Source organism: Parasteatoda tepidariorum, chromosome 7 (genome assembly GCF_043381705.1).
Source record: "Parasteatoda tepidariorum isolate YZ-2023 chromosome 7, CAS_Ptep_4.0, whole genome shotgun sequence".
NCBI classification, from domain to species: domain Eukaryota; kingdom Metazoa; phylum Arthropoda; class Arachnida; order Araneae; family Theridiidae; genus Parasteatoda; species Parasteatoda tepidariorum.
This window is the reverse complement of record NC_092210.1, coordinates 77227072-77243268: the sequence shown is the minus strand read 5'-3', so window position 1 is coordinate 77243268 and position 16197 is coordinate 77227072. Positions and strand designations below refer to the sequence as shown.

Here is a 16197-nt window from a genome sequence, read left to right as displayed (position 1 = left end):
CCCAATAAATAATGAAAATAGGAAAAAATTAACAAAAAGCTTAAAAAATGCTTTAAAATGCAAAATATGGCCCAAAATTTAGAAAAAAATGCCCTATAAATCTTAAAAAATGCTCTAATGGACAAAAAATTTCCAAAAATGCAAAAAAATGCAAATGTCATCAAAATCCGGGCCTTAGTCATAACCTTTGATTTATTGGTTCGATGAAGTTTTGAACAGTGCGAGAAAAAAATAAAAAGTATAACAATCAGAATGACTTTTCATCTAATGGTGGAATTCTCAAGTACAAGGACTCAATCATAATGGTTCAAAGGCCTAACCTTAAATATGCTAATTTATGAGTCTAAACGATATTGCACTATGAATTAGTAGTTACTAGGATTACAAATACTGGGATTACATTATACAGTAATAAATGAAATACTAGGTTAGTAATAGTAACCTAGTATTTATTTTATGAAATAATTTAAATAACAAAGATCAAGTTATCTGGAATGTCAATTTATCCGAGGGTACTGCGTTTTTTAAATGAATCATATGACGTTTGCTAGTTCCACAATCAAGCCAATGATTCACAGAGGTTTTTGCACAGAAATCTGAAAGGGGTTTTCCATTTAGGTAGATGTTCATAATTTAGTTAAACGCTTCTTGTTTAAGATCAGAACGTAATGTGTTTTTTTTGTAAGTTGCTGAAAAGCCCCTTTTAATAGCTGCAGTACTCCCAGACAGAGGAAACATCAATTCTAATAACAAAAATTGAAAATGTATCACGAACATTAACGGGAAAATGGCCGTCCGCACGGACGTCGTATTCGAGAAATTCGTTGTCCGCGAGGAATTTTTGACCGCCGAGGACGGGCTGTTTTTCGAGCCCTGGTCTCAATATGAGATCTACCTTACTTAGCTGTGTTGTTACTTTGCGGATAGTAAAGTGACGTCACTAAAACTGTTTTTTTTCCCACTTCTTTTTTTCTTTCGTCATTAGACGAGTTTGACTTCGAAAACATACACAATCTGGGGAACTACTGACAACAGCAAACAAACAATAAGAAGATCCGTGAATCTTACATTTGATATGTTGAACTGACTAACTCCGGTAACGCTTCTTCATCGTCGAATGTAAAGATGCCGTAACGTTGCTACCATCATTCAGCGTGAAGTAATTCTAGGATCAATTATAATGAGTGACAAATGGCCAGCTTATAAGGAGTTAGGCAGATAATAATCATCGGACTGCTACTTAACCACCATGAAAATTTTGTGGATTCTTCATTTCGAGCTACAATGCTTAAGCAATCGTACGTTCCAGAAAAAAAAGCATTTTGAAGATTCTCGCAAATAATTTAAGTACTGGCCCCAGAAATGATACCAGGGTATCTTGTCGAAGCATAGGGGGATTGTATAATGAAAGCGATCACTCTTTATTTGGCTACGTTGCGTGTTATTCGGTAAGTATCATGTTGTAACGAAAATTTTCCAATAAAAAGAGTTCTTAACCCGTTCCTTCTCGCTCCTGCGAAAATGACGCCGTGAGGTTTCGCCCTCTATTTCTCTCTCCCGTGAAATTTCCGGACTGGGGTGTTCAGTAGCAACGTACCAATAATAATAAAGCCAATTCATTTCTTTTTCCCGGATAACATTTTATTTCTCATTTTACACACCAGATGGCAGTACCAGGATATTTTTAAGGTAATTGCAGATAGTTAGTTTATTTTAAACTAGATGTCAGCACTAATAAAATACGTGCATTTGGCAAAATAGGCACTTTTATGACTGTTTTCTTGAAAATTAACCGGTTAATGAAGTTAGAAAAAAGCATGAAGTAGTATTTTTAGTGCTTGGAGTAGTCATTATCAAAATCTATGATTTTCTGTCAATGTTTTAGTACTGCTTCAGAGTCTTAGAACCCGGAACTTGGTGGTAGTAAATCCAATCTCATTTCTCACGTCCTAATCTGAATCAAAGATAGCATCCGGAAGATGTAGCTCCTGATGTAAAAAGAGGTAGAATTCAACAGGAACGATCAAAAATTGAAATTGATCTCGACGTTTTACTTTGATAGCGGTTTCAACAAGGACTAGCATCTAAATGTACAACGTACTATCAATCTTTTTACCTTTTTCAAATACCATAATACCACGGCAATCCTACCAAATACAAAGTATGATCTTTTTGTTAATTAAATTACGCTTTGCAGCGATATTGACGGACTCTTCAGGCGTAGACCAACTCCCTTTTTGACTTGTGCTGCTCGGCTTCAGGCGGAATCGGTAGTGATTATTCCCGAAGTACTCTTGGTACTCATTTTATCGACCCACTGAAGAGATGGAAGGCTGAGTCAACCTTGCTCAGCCCCCTGTAGATTAGAACCCAGGACTCATGGCAAAGGAGAGTGAAGTGCTGCCACCGGGGAACGTTAAAAAAATAAAAAAACAGTCTTTTAACTTATATGACATGTTTTATCGGTAATTAAAATGGACTTTTGCTTGACAACCAGTTCTATTTAACTCCTTGCATGTGGAATATATTTCAGATAAACGTGCTAAAAATGGAAGAAAACAATTTTGTCATTATCATCAAAATGTTTGAAATCGATTATGTAAGACATTTTTTTTAATGAAATAAATACTAACTAACTAACTCAGTGGCGCGACAGCCCATTAAGAGGGCCAAGGCCGACTGTGCCCATCTCAGTTTTCTTGACCTTGGGCCCTGGGATGCAGGAGCATATGTTCCGGACAGGTGGTCAGCCGAACGCGGAACTCCCAGTGTTAGTTCCCAAGCATGCTTGGTACTCATTTTATCGACCCACTGAAGGGATGAAAGGCTGAAATAAATACTAATAATCAATATTTTCACATATCGTCGCTTTGAAACTAAACCGTGGTAACTCAAAAAAGCAAGTTTTTCAGGAGAGCGATTTCAAATTTTCCGCGTTAATGCTAATCGCGGCAAAGCGATGACGATTTATCTGCTCTCTAAATTAACATTATGGAACTATAAAGATAACAGGTTGCTTTTCTAAAAAGGTGACTTCTTTTTACACAAAATGACCCAAAAATCTCATTTTCAGACTTTTTTGAGTTACAACGGTTTAGTTTCAAAGCGACGATATATGGAAAATGTTAATGGATTACAGCAATGTTTTTTTCTAATTATGACAAATAAATCAAATGACGTAAATTTTAACGCATATATAATAAATTAATGTAAAAATATTATTTCTATCAACTTTCTTGAGTTTCATGTCTCTCAGATTCCGTTAAATTTCCGACAAATTTCAAAAATCCGACGAACAGCGCGAAACTGTCGAACTGCTCACTGAAAAATTTAAGAACGAAGTATCGCCACCTAGTGGGAAAATGGTAAACTACATATTATGCATTGGACTCAACTGAGTTCAGGCCTCACGGAATTGAAGAGCTGATTCTTCTCTTGCCTGAGTTTAGGTCGGACTTTTCAAAATTGGCGCGTTTGAGTTTCCCGAACTGCGTTTGGGCGTTACTGTTCATGGGTTAGCTTTTTTAAACCTTATGATTTTTTGTTATTAAAATTTTTTCTTTTCTTAATATTGTTTCTTGAGATTTAACTGATACTAAGTTTGACTTGTGAGTACTCAAACATTTTTTTTATGCACGTTTTAAGCATAAAATCTGTGCTAATTTCTCGCCTTTAAAAATATTGATTTTTTTTATCAACCTTGTGATATTTTCCTTACTAGTTTGAGAATTAAAAGTTTCATTTTAAAAAGTTGTTAAAAAGCAATCTTGAAATGGAAATGCCTCGTCTAGACGAATAAGAATAAGAGTTCTTATGTTTAGAACTACATATGACTGTTAAATATAGTATTTCCTTCATTTTTGATAACTTATGTTACTTGAAAGTGCGCAGATTGATATCTTATATTTCTTCGAGATATTGCCCGCTTCTATTTCTTTTGAAACATTTTGTTTTTTTTTTATGCCAGGGCATTTTAAAACAAGAAAAATACGTCTTTTCAACATTGCCTCAGAATAATTCAACGTATGGGGATATAACGTATCGCAAAATGATTCAAAAATATAAGTTGTTTATGGGGGAAAAAAAACAGCTGTGCTAATCAGTGAAGAAATTCGAAAAATATGAAAGAATGTTTAATCTGTAGAATAGGGTTTCAACAATGGCATTTCATATTTTCGATATTGTGCATAAATTACACGATGCTAAAACACAAAAAGATGTAAGCAATTTGCCACCGACCTACCCACAGGGGGCACATGGAAAATTCAACTCGCCGCTACGATACGCCTCTCAGGAGAGGTTGAAAAAGGTTCGAAATGCACCTCCCAGCCGAGAGACCACTAAGGCCCCATCCGTGGCGTTTATTTAAAACATAAACTTATAGACATCATTAACCGTGTTATGGTTTACAGTTACAACAGTTTCAATTTCATACATAATAGTTTATTTATATATTTAATGGGAATATGACGTGATGTTTACATTTGCTATTTACATATTATAGGGATTTTAATTTATTTAATTCCTTTTGTAACACTTCCTTAATATCTGAACGTAGAACTCATAAACAAGAACAGATCACTAACACAATGGTTAAGAAATACCAAAATTTTTTTTAATTAATTATTTACATACTTAGTATTCATAAATGCAAATCAAAGTGTGAGTTCATTTCAATCTCCTGTAAAACATTTCATAACTTATTTTTGTAATTTAATGGTTTTTACGTCAGCCAGTATCTGTAGAGCCTCAGCCCTATTTGTATAGTAAGCTCTGGTAATTGTCAACAATGGAACTCGTTGAATGGATTTTTAATGTCTTTTTCATCCTTCTCCCATTACTGAACCGATTTTAGTTTCTTTTGCATCCTTCTCCCATTACTGAACCGATTTTAGTTTCTTCTGCATCCTTCTCCCATTACTGAACCGATTTTAGTTTCTTTTGCATCCTTCTCCCATTACTGAACCGATTTTAATTTCTTTTGCATCCTTCTCCCATTACTGAACCGATTTTAGTTTCTTTTGCATCCTTCTCCCATTACTGAACCGGACACTGGCAGTTTAAAGCTCCTCTCACTGGTCTGTAGGTTTTCTGTTGCTGGTCTGTATGTTTGAAAACCTTAGGTTTTAGACCCCATGTTACTCCTGATAATTTTCTAAAGGATTCATTGAAATTAGTGACTTTTTTTTCTATTTCTTCAATATGAATGGGATCCTACGTAACACCGAGATACTTAAGAGTCATGACATTTTTCAGGTTTCTAATACCCTGAGCTCTCATTTTTTAAGCATGGTTGTCATGACATCTTCTTCTTGTTTTTTGGGGAATGTAATTATGTCTGTTTATTGACTAAATGTTGAACCGTAATTTTCCGACTAAGTGATTAGTTTATCCAGAAGTCGTGTTGTTATGACATCAAATCTATAAAAGATGCAGTGTCGGATAAATAATAGGTTTGTCACCTGCAAAAGCAACAATTTTAAAATCATCACTTGTAAAATCATTCAAATAATGATGGGAAAATGTATTTATAAATAAAAGCCATTAAATGGGGTTGAGGGAAGAACCCTGGGGGCAAGCCATGGTTAAAACGTTTTTGTAATATACTAAGACCTTGATCATATTTAAAAACAATCGAATGATTATGTAAAGAACTAAGACTGAGTGATCATATTTAAAAACAGTCAAATGATTATGTAAGGAACTAAGACTAAGTGCGAGTAAATTATCCAGAAGTTCTTGTTTATTCAAAAGGCCTTTCAAAATCTTCCATCTTGCAATGCAGAATGTATTTTTAAAATTCAGTCAAACTGATTATGTGCTTGCCTTTCACCTTTGCATCGTTGACTAAGTCAACAACATATTTTAATACACTCCTGCTTGCATATTTTAATGTTTCCTAGTGCTTCTGTTCCCCTTACCCTCTAAACCCAACAATCCAAATTGTTATTTATGTAATTTCTCATTATTTTCCAAACAATATGTAAGTTGCCTGTATAAAAGCTTGTCAAGTATTTTGCCCCAGGCCGACAGAATGGAAATCGAGTGATTAAGCATCAGACATGATAAGATTTCTTTTTGCTTTATCATATAAAAGATTGAGTTATAAAAGGACATACACATAGACTCGAGTTATAAATGTACATACATATAGACTATCCTTTTTATTCATGGAGAAGGGAGAAATCTTCATGCAGATTACTAAAATTCGACAGTTGTAACTGGTAGGCAAATTGTTGGTTAACATAAGCATGATATCTTAATAGTTCGAATTAGTTTTCATTATTTAAAATCGAAGTTATTTTATTTTAAATAATAAAGTTCCATCACCGATGTTTTGGGTTACGTTTTTCACATTTTTCACTCAGTCTTTTTTTTATTTATTTATCAAATTGGATACCCCGCAAGTGATTAGATATGTCAAATTGGATACCCCGTGAAGTGACGTAGTCTGGGCATCTCGATCTTGATGGGCTGTTGAATTTAGCATTTGTTTATGTTAGCAACTGTTCTTTACATTCTATTTCGAGTAAGCCAAGCCCGTCATGTATCATTTCTTTAAGTAACACATTCTATATTCTTCCACAAAGATTTCAATTCTCTCACTATATATTTCTTACTTAACACAAAGCCATGTGAAACATAAACAAACTACTTATGCCTCGAAGCTGCCAGGTACACAAAACAAAATACGTAAGCAAATATTAAATCTGAAACGTAGACTAGAAAGACTTTTGTTTCAACAAATTCGATGAGCGATACGGTGCTGTATTGAATCAATTTCAGGTTAATTAACATTCTAACTTAACTTAGAAGGAACTCCAACCAATTTAACTTAGTGGAGAGACTTAGCTCAACTTGCTTATAAACGATCAGCTGGTCATAGGTCACACGTATGATCTTCCTCTACTTGAAGTGCAAGTACCCGATTGCGAAAAAAATTCTAGTCCGAAGTTAAAATAATTTTTAAGACGCGTAACATTTGCGACAATAAAATACCAATTCAGCTCACGCATTTTAATCTGATTCAATAAAAACAGGTATTACAATTAATGCGTGTTCTGAATATTAAAATAGTGCTTAATTATTCAAATAATTTAAATATAAAAAAAAGAAAATGAGTCTAATGGCCCTTTTCAAGGCTTTCAGGACGTTATAGTATTATAAATTGAGCCCTATAGTTTACTACATTGTTTCTCAAATGGTGTCCCTAAGGTGAAAGGGTCATATGAGTTTCAAGAGTTTAAATCCTTTTTAGTACAGCAATAATTTTCGAAGCCAGCAAATACATTTATATTTAAACAATAAAATATAATTTGTTTGATATTAAGCTTATTTATATAGAATAAGTAAAGTAAAATTCCTGTAAAAATTAAACGGGAAAATTTATAAAAAATCGCATCAGCATTTGTAGCCGAATTTTTCAATTCAAAATAAGATGACCATTTTATTCAATTTATTCATTTTCAGCTAATTTATGCATCGAAAACAAATTCAGAACATGATTAAATTACCACTTCAAGACTGCGAATTCGACTGTTTGATCCAAAATTTATTGTTATAAAGTTTTATTGATAAAATGATTATTAAAAAAATCATTCTTCTCATTAAATATTTAAAACAATTAGTAGTCTTTTGTTGGTTAGTAGGTTTATTGCTGCTAAAAATGTTTGGTGTTCCACAACAGAAAACTTGATCATTGAGAGTTGCGTAGCAGTAAAAAATTAGCAACCTCTCTTTTAATAGAACTGCATCATTCTGTACAATAATTCGGCATTAATAATTCTAACATATTATACATGTTATAATTGTCTTATTTATCTCTTACGTTAAAAATAATTATGAAGAAAAATAAATATCAAAATCAGCATTGAACAAACTGTAAGAAATATTGTTTGAAAATGGAATTCTTTTTTGTTTGATTCATGTAGCTGACAACTTTGGGTGGTGCAAACAAAACAATTATTACAATATTTATTGGACATTTCCCTTTGGTGAAATATCTGGATGTCGTATTTTTTAGAGATGAGTTTCGAAATAATTTCGAAACAAAGTTCAGGTAGTAATAATCCTTCTATATCATAGGTATATATGTTCTAACATTCCAAAAATATTAAACTTTCATAAAAAAGAAGTTTTTTTTTCCAATGCCCACCTGGGGAATTACTTTTCGTCATACAAGCATTTGAAGGGCAGTTTTGTTAGCCACTCTTTCTGGGGCACCATATTAGGTGGGCCAACGTTGCTCCCACATTAAGGGTAGATTGGGCTGAGAATGAAAGAACATCCATGCCTTGCCCGGGATTCAAACCCAGAACCTTTCTGAGGAAAGGAGGCTAGCTCCCTAACACCTACAAAGTCCAGTCGGCGTAAAAAAAATATATATAAAAAATATATACATATATAAAAATTATATACACATATAAAAATTAATGCATAAAAATCCATATAAAAATATATTAAAATATATGTAAAAATATACATATAAAAATGTAGTATGTAAAAATTTATTACAATAAAGCAGTCTATTCGTCAACCAAGAAATTTCTGGTTGTTACGGCTCCACAAGTTCGAAACCAGAGGCAAGAGGGGGCAATGAGATGAGAGTTGAACACATGCCGTATTTACTTTAAAGAAATACTTATATCCATCCATTCGAATTTCAAGTCGCGACCAAGGAAAGACCCCATCATCCTTGAACTGAATAGCTAACCTTCATAATGACAGACTTAATTTTATCCCATTGTGGCAATGCGGATAAAATTAAGTCATTACTTCAAACACATTTTGAAATGCAATTTTGAAGACCTAAATCTTTTATTCGCAAACTTTCTTCACTGCATGTGTTTTTAGTTGCGCTTCATTTTTTTTTCTTTATGAAATAAACTAAAGAAACAAATTGGTTTGGTTACTAATATTTTTACCTGCGTCTCCAATGAGATTATTAGATTTAAATATTTTACCATCAAGAATTCAATGAATTAATAAATGAATAAAACTAAGATGAAATAATTAATCAAGCTGCGTTTTGAATTCCTGGAAGATTTGGTTGATAAAAACAAGCTTAATTGAATTTAAAGGTGATACCAAGTTTTTCGAAATATTAATGGGAAAAAAGTGGAAAGGGGCTGAAATGGACGCTTCGAGGAGTTTTGCTTATGAAACGAGTTCGCCTCGAAATAACGCTACAAACTGAAAAAAAAAACTGTAAGACAATGCCTTCAAAGTAACAAATATTACCTGAAAAAACTCATTGAAGTCAGAGTACAAATTAATTTACGTCTAAAATATCGCATTTGGAATGATGCAAAGTGCATCAAAAAGCATTGTTTTATAGTTTTTTTTCTTAATATAATAACGTTTTATGTTGAGATTTGGTGAGAATAAATTAATTTGCTTCCTAAGCAAAACGTAGTATACCGTACATGTCTGCTTTTTTTCGCTTTTCTCTAAAATTAGTTTTTCATATAGTCGGATATTTTCGTTGCTTAAATTCTATTCTTTTATCTATTTATTTTGAGAAATTTTAAATGATAAGTTGTTTGTAATATTGCTTTTGTAATATAACATTTTATCGGTATTGAATAAAAAATTAATTTTTATTTAATACTCAATTGACTGATAACGTTTGATGGCTTGAAACTAACTGACATATGCGGTGCATTATGCAGATGTACGCTGATCGCCTATCTTTTTTACACCCCCCTCCATATTTCAAGATTCGGATAACTGGAATTTAAATGAATGACATTTTACTTTTAATTATTCAGAAATATATTAAATTTTACTTATCCGCGTTTTTAAACTCAGTAACAAATTTCCCTCTCATTTATAGTCGCAACATGTATCTGAGTCTAGTCACGTGTCTATGCAGCGATATTAATAGTCGTTTTTCAGCAGTTTGAGCAGTTTGAGTTATATCAGTAGTTTTTGTTACTTAAACTGATGTGATTATATAATTTCCAAAGCTCACTATTTCCTTGTAATGTTAAAAAAACAACAAATAAAAAAGTATTAGAATGTATTTTTAGAATTCATATAACCTTGAGACAGAAACTGAAATTACTTTTTTACAATCGTAAATTTTATTTAAATATTATTTTATTTGACAGAGGACGCATCTAACGAATAATTACTCGCAATAACATACGCATGGTTATGCAAGCTTATAAAAAACGCGATAATTATAATTTCTGATTTTTTTATAGTTAATTTGACAAATGCATTGTCTCAGGATATCTTCTTACATAAAGGCGATTTTTTATTTTATTTTCATGGCCTTCATGGTTGTGCCGATTAAATGCTTTTTTGCGAAGACACGGTAGTTACATAAAATGATTCGTTTATTAAACAATACTAAGGCTCCACCCCTGTTTGTTAACGCTTCCCAACCCTTGAAGATTGCTATGCAATCTTATTTGCAATCTTCGCAAACGATCCTCTCTCCGCTCTCAACTAAGTAGAACTTTATTGAAATGTGTTCTGGAGTATGAATTGAGAATTTAAATCAATTATTAAAATCATTTAGACTAACTCTGTTCAAAAATTTAAAATTTTCTGTCAATAATAAGTTATTGAAATAAAAAACAAATTAAATTGAAATAAATGACTTGCAATAGAAAAACTGGCAGAAACTAAACGTTAATGATGCTTAAAAAAACAGCACGATTAATACTTATTTTTCAATGAATAACAACGAATAAAATTATTATTGAGCCTGTTTCAGTCAATATAATTAATCGGTTAATATTGATATTATAAGTTCATTATTAATAATAGTTAAAGAGAATAATTTTTCAGAATTTATCAGGTCTATCGAGCTTAGTGTCTGATATGACTTTAAAGAATAAGATTTATCCAGGTTGGCAAAAGCAAGATAAATTATGAAGAAAACATGATCTCAAATATCAAAAATCATGCATGTGAATTTTATATTATAATTTATTTTCGAACAAAATGAGACTGCCCTTTTTTTTTGAAGGGTGAAATTTGTCTTATATGTATTTAAATTGCTGCTTAAAGAAGGGATATGTTTTTTAATTGTTATTTTACAAATGCAATAAATCATATTTTTAATTAATTTATTGGTGGTTCTGCTGGTTTAGACCCAGACCACCCTACTGTGTCATGACAGTGGATTTAATAATAAAATTAATCTTAAGTTTTATATCATTCAGAGCTTTGCTGCAATTTATTTTACATAAGTAAATGCATTAAAATCAATCTATCAACTATTTCGAATTTTATACAATTTCTTAACAATCGCATAATTTAAAAAAAACGGTGGTAAAAATCCTTATTTTTTATTCAAGAAAATTGTATAAAACTAAGTGTATGTACAATATATACATTCATTTTTAATTTTAGGTAATTATTAGCTTACATGTTTTATGAGTGCAGGTTAAATAATTGCATTAAAAATAGGTACTGTTATTTGGTGTATGGATTGAGAATTAAACTTGACTCCGGATTTAAGAAATATATTCCTCAGAACTTTCTGGTGTGTTACTTTTGAATTCTCCAACAACAAAATTCCACGATCATATCCCTCAACCAAAGATAATATCAATCATATCCCTCCAATGGGATATGGTTGTGGAACATCATAATATCATCATAATATCGTAGTATCTAAGCGGAAGAGGGAATTTTGATACACCTATAAAATAGAATTATTTATACTACCTGCAAATGATAAATGCATTTTAAACTTAAAGAACTTATATTCTGTATAAAAATGCATCAATCTAAGAAAGTGTGATTTTTCTGATTTTTTTATTTAGTTAATAATATTTATTTTATAATGATTCTTTTAGGTTAAATAATTCTCTTGAAAATGATGTTGACGTAAAAAACTCCAGCTCAAATGGAACAGAAACTACTGGAATGCTATACGGAGAGTACTTACAGGTCAGGCATTTTTAGTAAAAGAAAAAAAACGTACAGGGTGTTCCGGAAACAATTAATAAGGACACACTGACCTTAATAAGAATTTTAAAGGAATCCTTGCCGACCGGCCTGTATAGGGGCAGGGAACTGACCTTGCATTAGAAAGGTCCTGGGTTCGAATCCTGGGCAAGGCATGAATGTTTCTTTCTCTCTCTGTGCGTTCTATGTCCTTTCTCCTTTGTGTGTGAATGTTACCCGCCCTATAAACGGGTTGTGGTTGTGTGAATGGCGTGGCAGAAGTCGAATTCCTGGCCATAGATGGCGCCACTGAAAAAACAGGAGCAATGGCACCCCCACTGCCTAAACAGGTATACGACGAAAAAAAAAGAATCCTTACCAGGGAGAAAAACACAGATATATACACATTGGGGATCGCAAATAAATATTTAACAGAATAAAAAAAAATATGCTTGCGAAATTTGAAGAAAAAAAATCACAAAACAAGAGGCGAACAACAAGACAGGTTTGATTCCGGAAGGAAGCAGAGAAGAGTTATTACAGTGCGTCCAGACTAAATAAAGCCACCTTTTTTTTTTTGCGATAACTGGAAGCGAAGAAATCCAATGAATACCAAACTGATATATTTAAAAAGTCTATTTCTAAACGCATGCTTACAAGGAGTAACATCCTGCTCTACCTGGACAAGGAAAAAAATCGAATAAGTAAAAAAAAAAAGGAGAAAAAAAGTGTCCCATCTAAATAAAGTCTGTTCTGAGTATAGCTGATAGATCCGTCATGTTTACATATAAAATTTGAAATATATGCTGTTACGTACTATTTACTAAACCATCGAGGATATTAGCATCAGTGCCAGGTGTCAATGATAGCAGTCTTCAATTCTGAAACTGCTACTTTCAGATCTATACAGTTCTGATGTGAATAGCTCTCCCGCTTATCAGGTAAAAGAATAGGCGATTCATGGTATGCACCCAATTATCCAAAAACAGACACTGTGAAGCTTTTGCAACGTAAAAGGAGGCATTATTCTACTGAAAAATCCAATTTGGGTGATCTATTTTCTCTGCAATAAGCAAGAAGGAATTTCTCGAATTTTTTGACTATCGGCTGCTGTACAGCTTGAGAGCAAGACTAGTTTAAGCTACAACCATATCTGAATCTTTCCCACACAATTGATGAGCTTCCACCTTGCTGTCTGATGAAGAAAAAAATCGCCTTCTTTTCTCATGCCATTGTAATAGCCTACAGAACTGCTAGTTCTTTTATTTTCTACCCTCTTTTGCTTGCGGTTAGCTTTCAATACAGCCATTCCTGTTGTTTTTTATATCATAAATTCGTTGAAAAATATATAAAAAGAAATAGTAGATAAGAAAAAAGCCAGAAAATTCTCTCCAAATGGACAGCACTGTGGAAGCTCATAAGTGCTGTGGAAGGTTTCGGCTATGGTAGTATAACTGGGCCGTTCCCACAGGCCGAAGAAAGATTACCGATTATCGAAAAATGGCGGAAACTTATTTACTGTCATTTGAAGTGAAAATTTCCGACCCAAGTCGAATTTTTCTTTAAGAAAATGCTTTCATTTACGTTGCAAAATCTCCAAAGTGATGGTTTTTGATTAATATGGTCACAAATGACTTGCCCTTTCTTATGACTTCAATGCCCAAGAAAATGTAAATAGCTATTCTCAGTAAGTCTGTACATGCAGGAAAGGAAAAGATTCTTGGGCAGAATGTTAGACTGCCATCATTGAAACTTGACCTAACAATGTTGCAATTTTCCTCCTGTGATTGATAGATAATATTCAACATCAATATATTTAAATTTATATAAAATACATGGTAGATATTTTGGTTATAATATTTATTTCAAATTTATTTTAAGAGAGAAAATTTTTCCCTTTATTTTTTCCATATTTTTTTTTCTGTCTGGTTGGCACAGGAAGTGAATTACTCCTTGTAAATATGTATTTAGATATAAACTTTAAAACATATGTTTGTTTCTCATAGTTTTTTCTCCGTATATTTATGGTAAAAAAACAAAGTGGCTTTATTTAGTTAGGACACACTATAGAAACATCTTCAAGTCCAATTAAACCTATTTTAATGTTCATTACGTTCACCTTGCTCTATTGTAAATGGTCAGATTTCGATATCGTTTTTTTATTATTTTTATTTTAATTATAAATATCAACCTCCAATGTTAATACATTTCTATTTTCATTATTGAGTCGAACTCTAAAAAGACATTGTTATCATTATTGAGTCGAACTCTAAAATGTGGCCTTGACGGAACGCACTGTATTTGCTATTGTGTTAGTAAAAAAACTTATTATCAATGTTGTGTATAATTTTGAAAAAAAATTGTATTATCTTTAAAGTTCAAATAAACTATTACTGATTATTTTATTATTTTGAATTTATTCTTTAAGAAACTGTATTTCTTATATTGTACATTTTAACAGAATGTATTCTTTTTAAAATGCATTTTTACAAAATGCGTCTTTTGTTTCTTTAATCCGCTTGTTTGATATTAGTTGCAATATATTTTTCCCCAGCAAATACATATATAAATATATTTTTAAATATTTACAGTTGGATCAGCTACTGAGCTGTGTAAAGCCTGCATCTGAAATCTATGAAAATGAATGCGTTCACGATGAACACCTCTTTATTATCACCCATCAAGGTGAGATAAACAAACCTTTGTTTTCTTAAATATTAATGCTACATAGAAAATATAGCTTCCTACTCCTTATTAAATACAAGAAATAAATTTTGTAAGATTTTTAATTCAATTGTGGGAAAGGGGGAGATGAAGAGGGAAAATTTTAAATATTTTTTAATCCTTTTTATATAATTTTCACAAATAAACTGATGGTAGATATTTAATTCCATTCGGTACTATTTTTTGAAGTATGTAGAATACAAGGCAGCGATCTATTTACAGTTTTTGGTTTTCATTTAATTTTTTTCAGTTAAAATGACAATTCTGCTATCTGTCAATTAAATACCGACAATTCTGCTATCTGAATTTTTCGAAGGTAGTCGAAAAACCGGTTACTGCATGTTGTATTGTATTGTAAAGTGTTGATGCTAAAACCGGAAATTACTTTTATTATTTATATTTTTAAGAAAAATTCTATAAAAGTTCTAAAAATTATCAAGCTCTGATTCTCCTAATTTATTATATCGACGGCTTTTTTTTTCAATCCTTTCGAATCCTGTTGATCGATAGCTGATGATCAATAATTAAGTACATCGGAAAAACGCAATTCAAAAATTTAACCTTAAAACCAAGGTGGCGAGGGAAGATGGTTTGTTTCAGGGCTCGAAAAACAGCCCGTCCGCCCGTCCTCGACGGTCAAAAATTCCCCGCGGACAACGAATTTCTCGAATCCGACGTCCGCGCGGACGGCCATTTTCCCGTTAATGTTCGTGATACATTTTCAATTTTTGTTATCTTACAAGAGTCTAGCGCCTCACTTCTAAAATGACCCTCTAATCTCGAAATACAGCAACATACTGCGCATGGTGGAATTGATGTTTTCTCTGTCTGGGAGTACTGCAGCGGTTGAAAGGGGCTTTTCAGCAATGAACTTACAAAAAAACACATTACTTACTGGTCTTAAACAAGAAGCGTTAAACGCATTTATGAACATCTACCTAAATGGAAAACCTCTTTCAGATTTCTGTGCAGAAACCTCTGTAAATCATTGGCTTGATTGTGGAACTGGCAAACGTCATATTTGATTCATTTAAAAAACGCAGTACCATCGGATAAATTGACATGATAATTGACAGATAACTTAACCTTTGTTATTTAAATTATTTCATCAAAGAAATAAATTATTTCATAATAGAAATACTAGGTTTTACTATTAGTAACCTAGTATTTCTTTTATTACTGTATAATGTAATCCTAGTATTTGTAATCCTAGTAACTACTAATTCATTGTGCAATTTATATAAATGTTTGTAATAAATAAGAGAAAATTATATTTTTATTCATTTAGAAGCGACGGGTTAGTTTCAAAGGAGGACGGGTACATTGTTGGACAAGCCGTCCTCGGGGACGGGTAAAATTTCTGAGTTTTTTCGAGCCCTGGTTTGTTTAAAAGCAGACATATTGATGAACAGAAAGCTAACATACCTTATGATAGTACAGTACTCTTATAGCTAAACTATTTGGAAGAAGTTGTTATGCTTCCTGGTAAACAATTTGTTCTTGAGGAATACAACATTTCTCTCGATTTGTTTCTGTGGGGTATCTATTTCATTGAGGAACGAAAAA

The 16197-nt window shown here is 32.3% G+C and overlaps 1 protein-coding gene across 1 annotated transcript in view; it reads left to right on the top strand.

Moving 5' to 3' along the window:
• LOC107455671 (Tryptophan 2,3-dioxygenase vermilion) overlaps nucleotides 1-16197 on the top strand; it is a 54500-nt gene that overhangs the window by 16839 nt on the left and 21464 nt on the right. The window contains exons 2-3 of the mRNA XM_016073311.4: nucleotides 11817-11910; nucleotides 14499-14592. Of these exons, the coding sequence (XP_015928797.1) occupies nucleotides 11817-11910; nucleotides 14499-14592 (188 nt within the window). The remainder of the gene's footprint in view (nucleotides 1-11816; nucleotides 11911-14498; nucleotides 14593-16197) is intronic.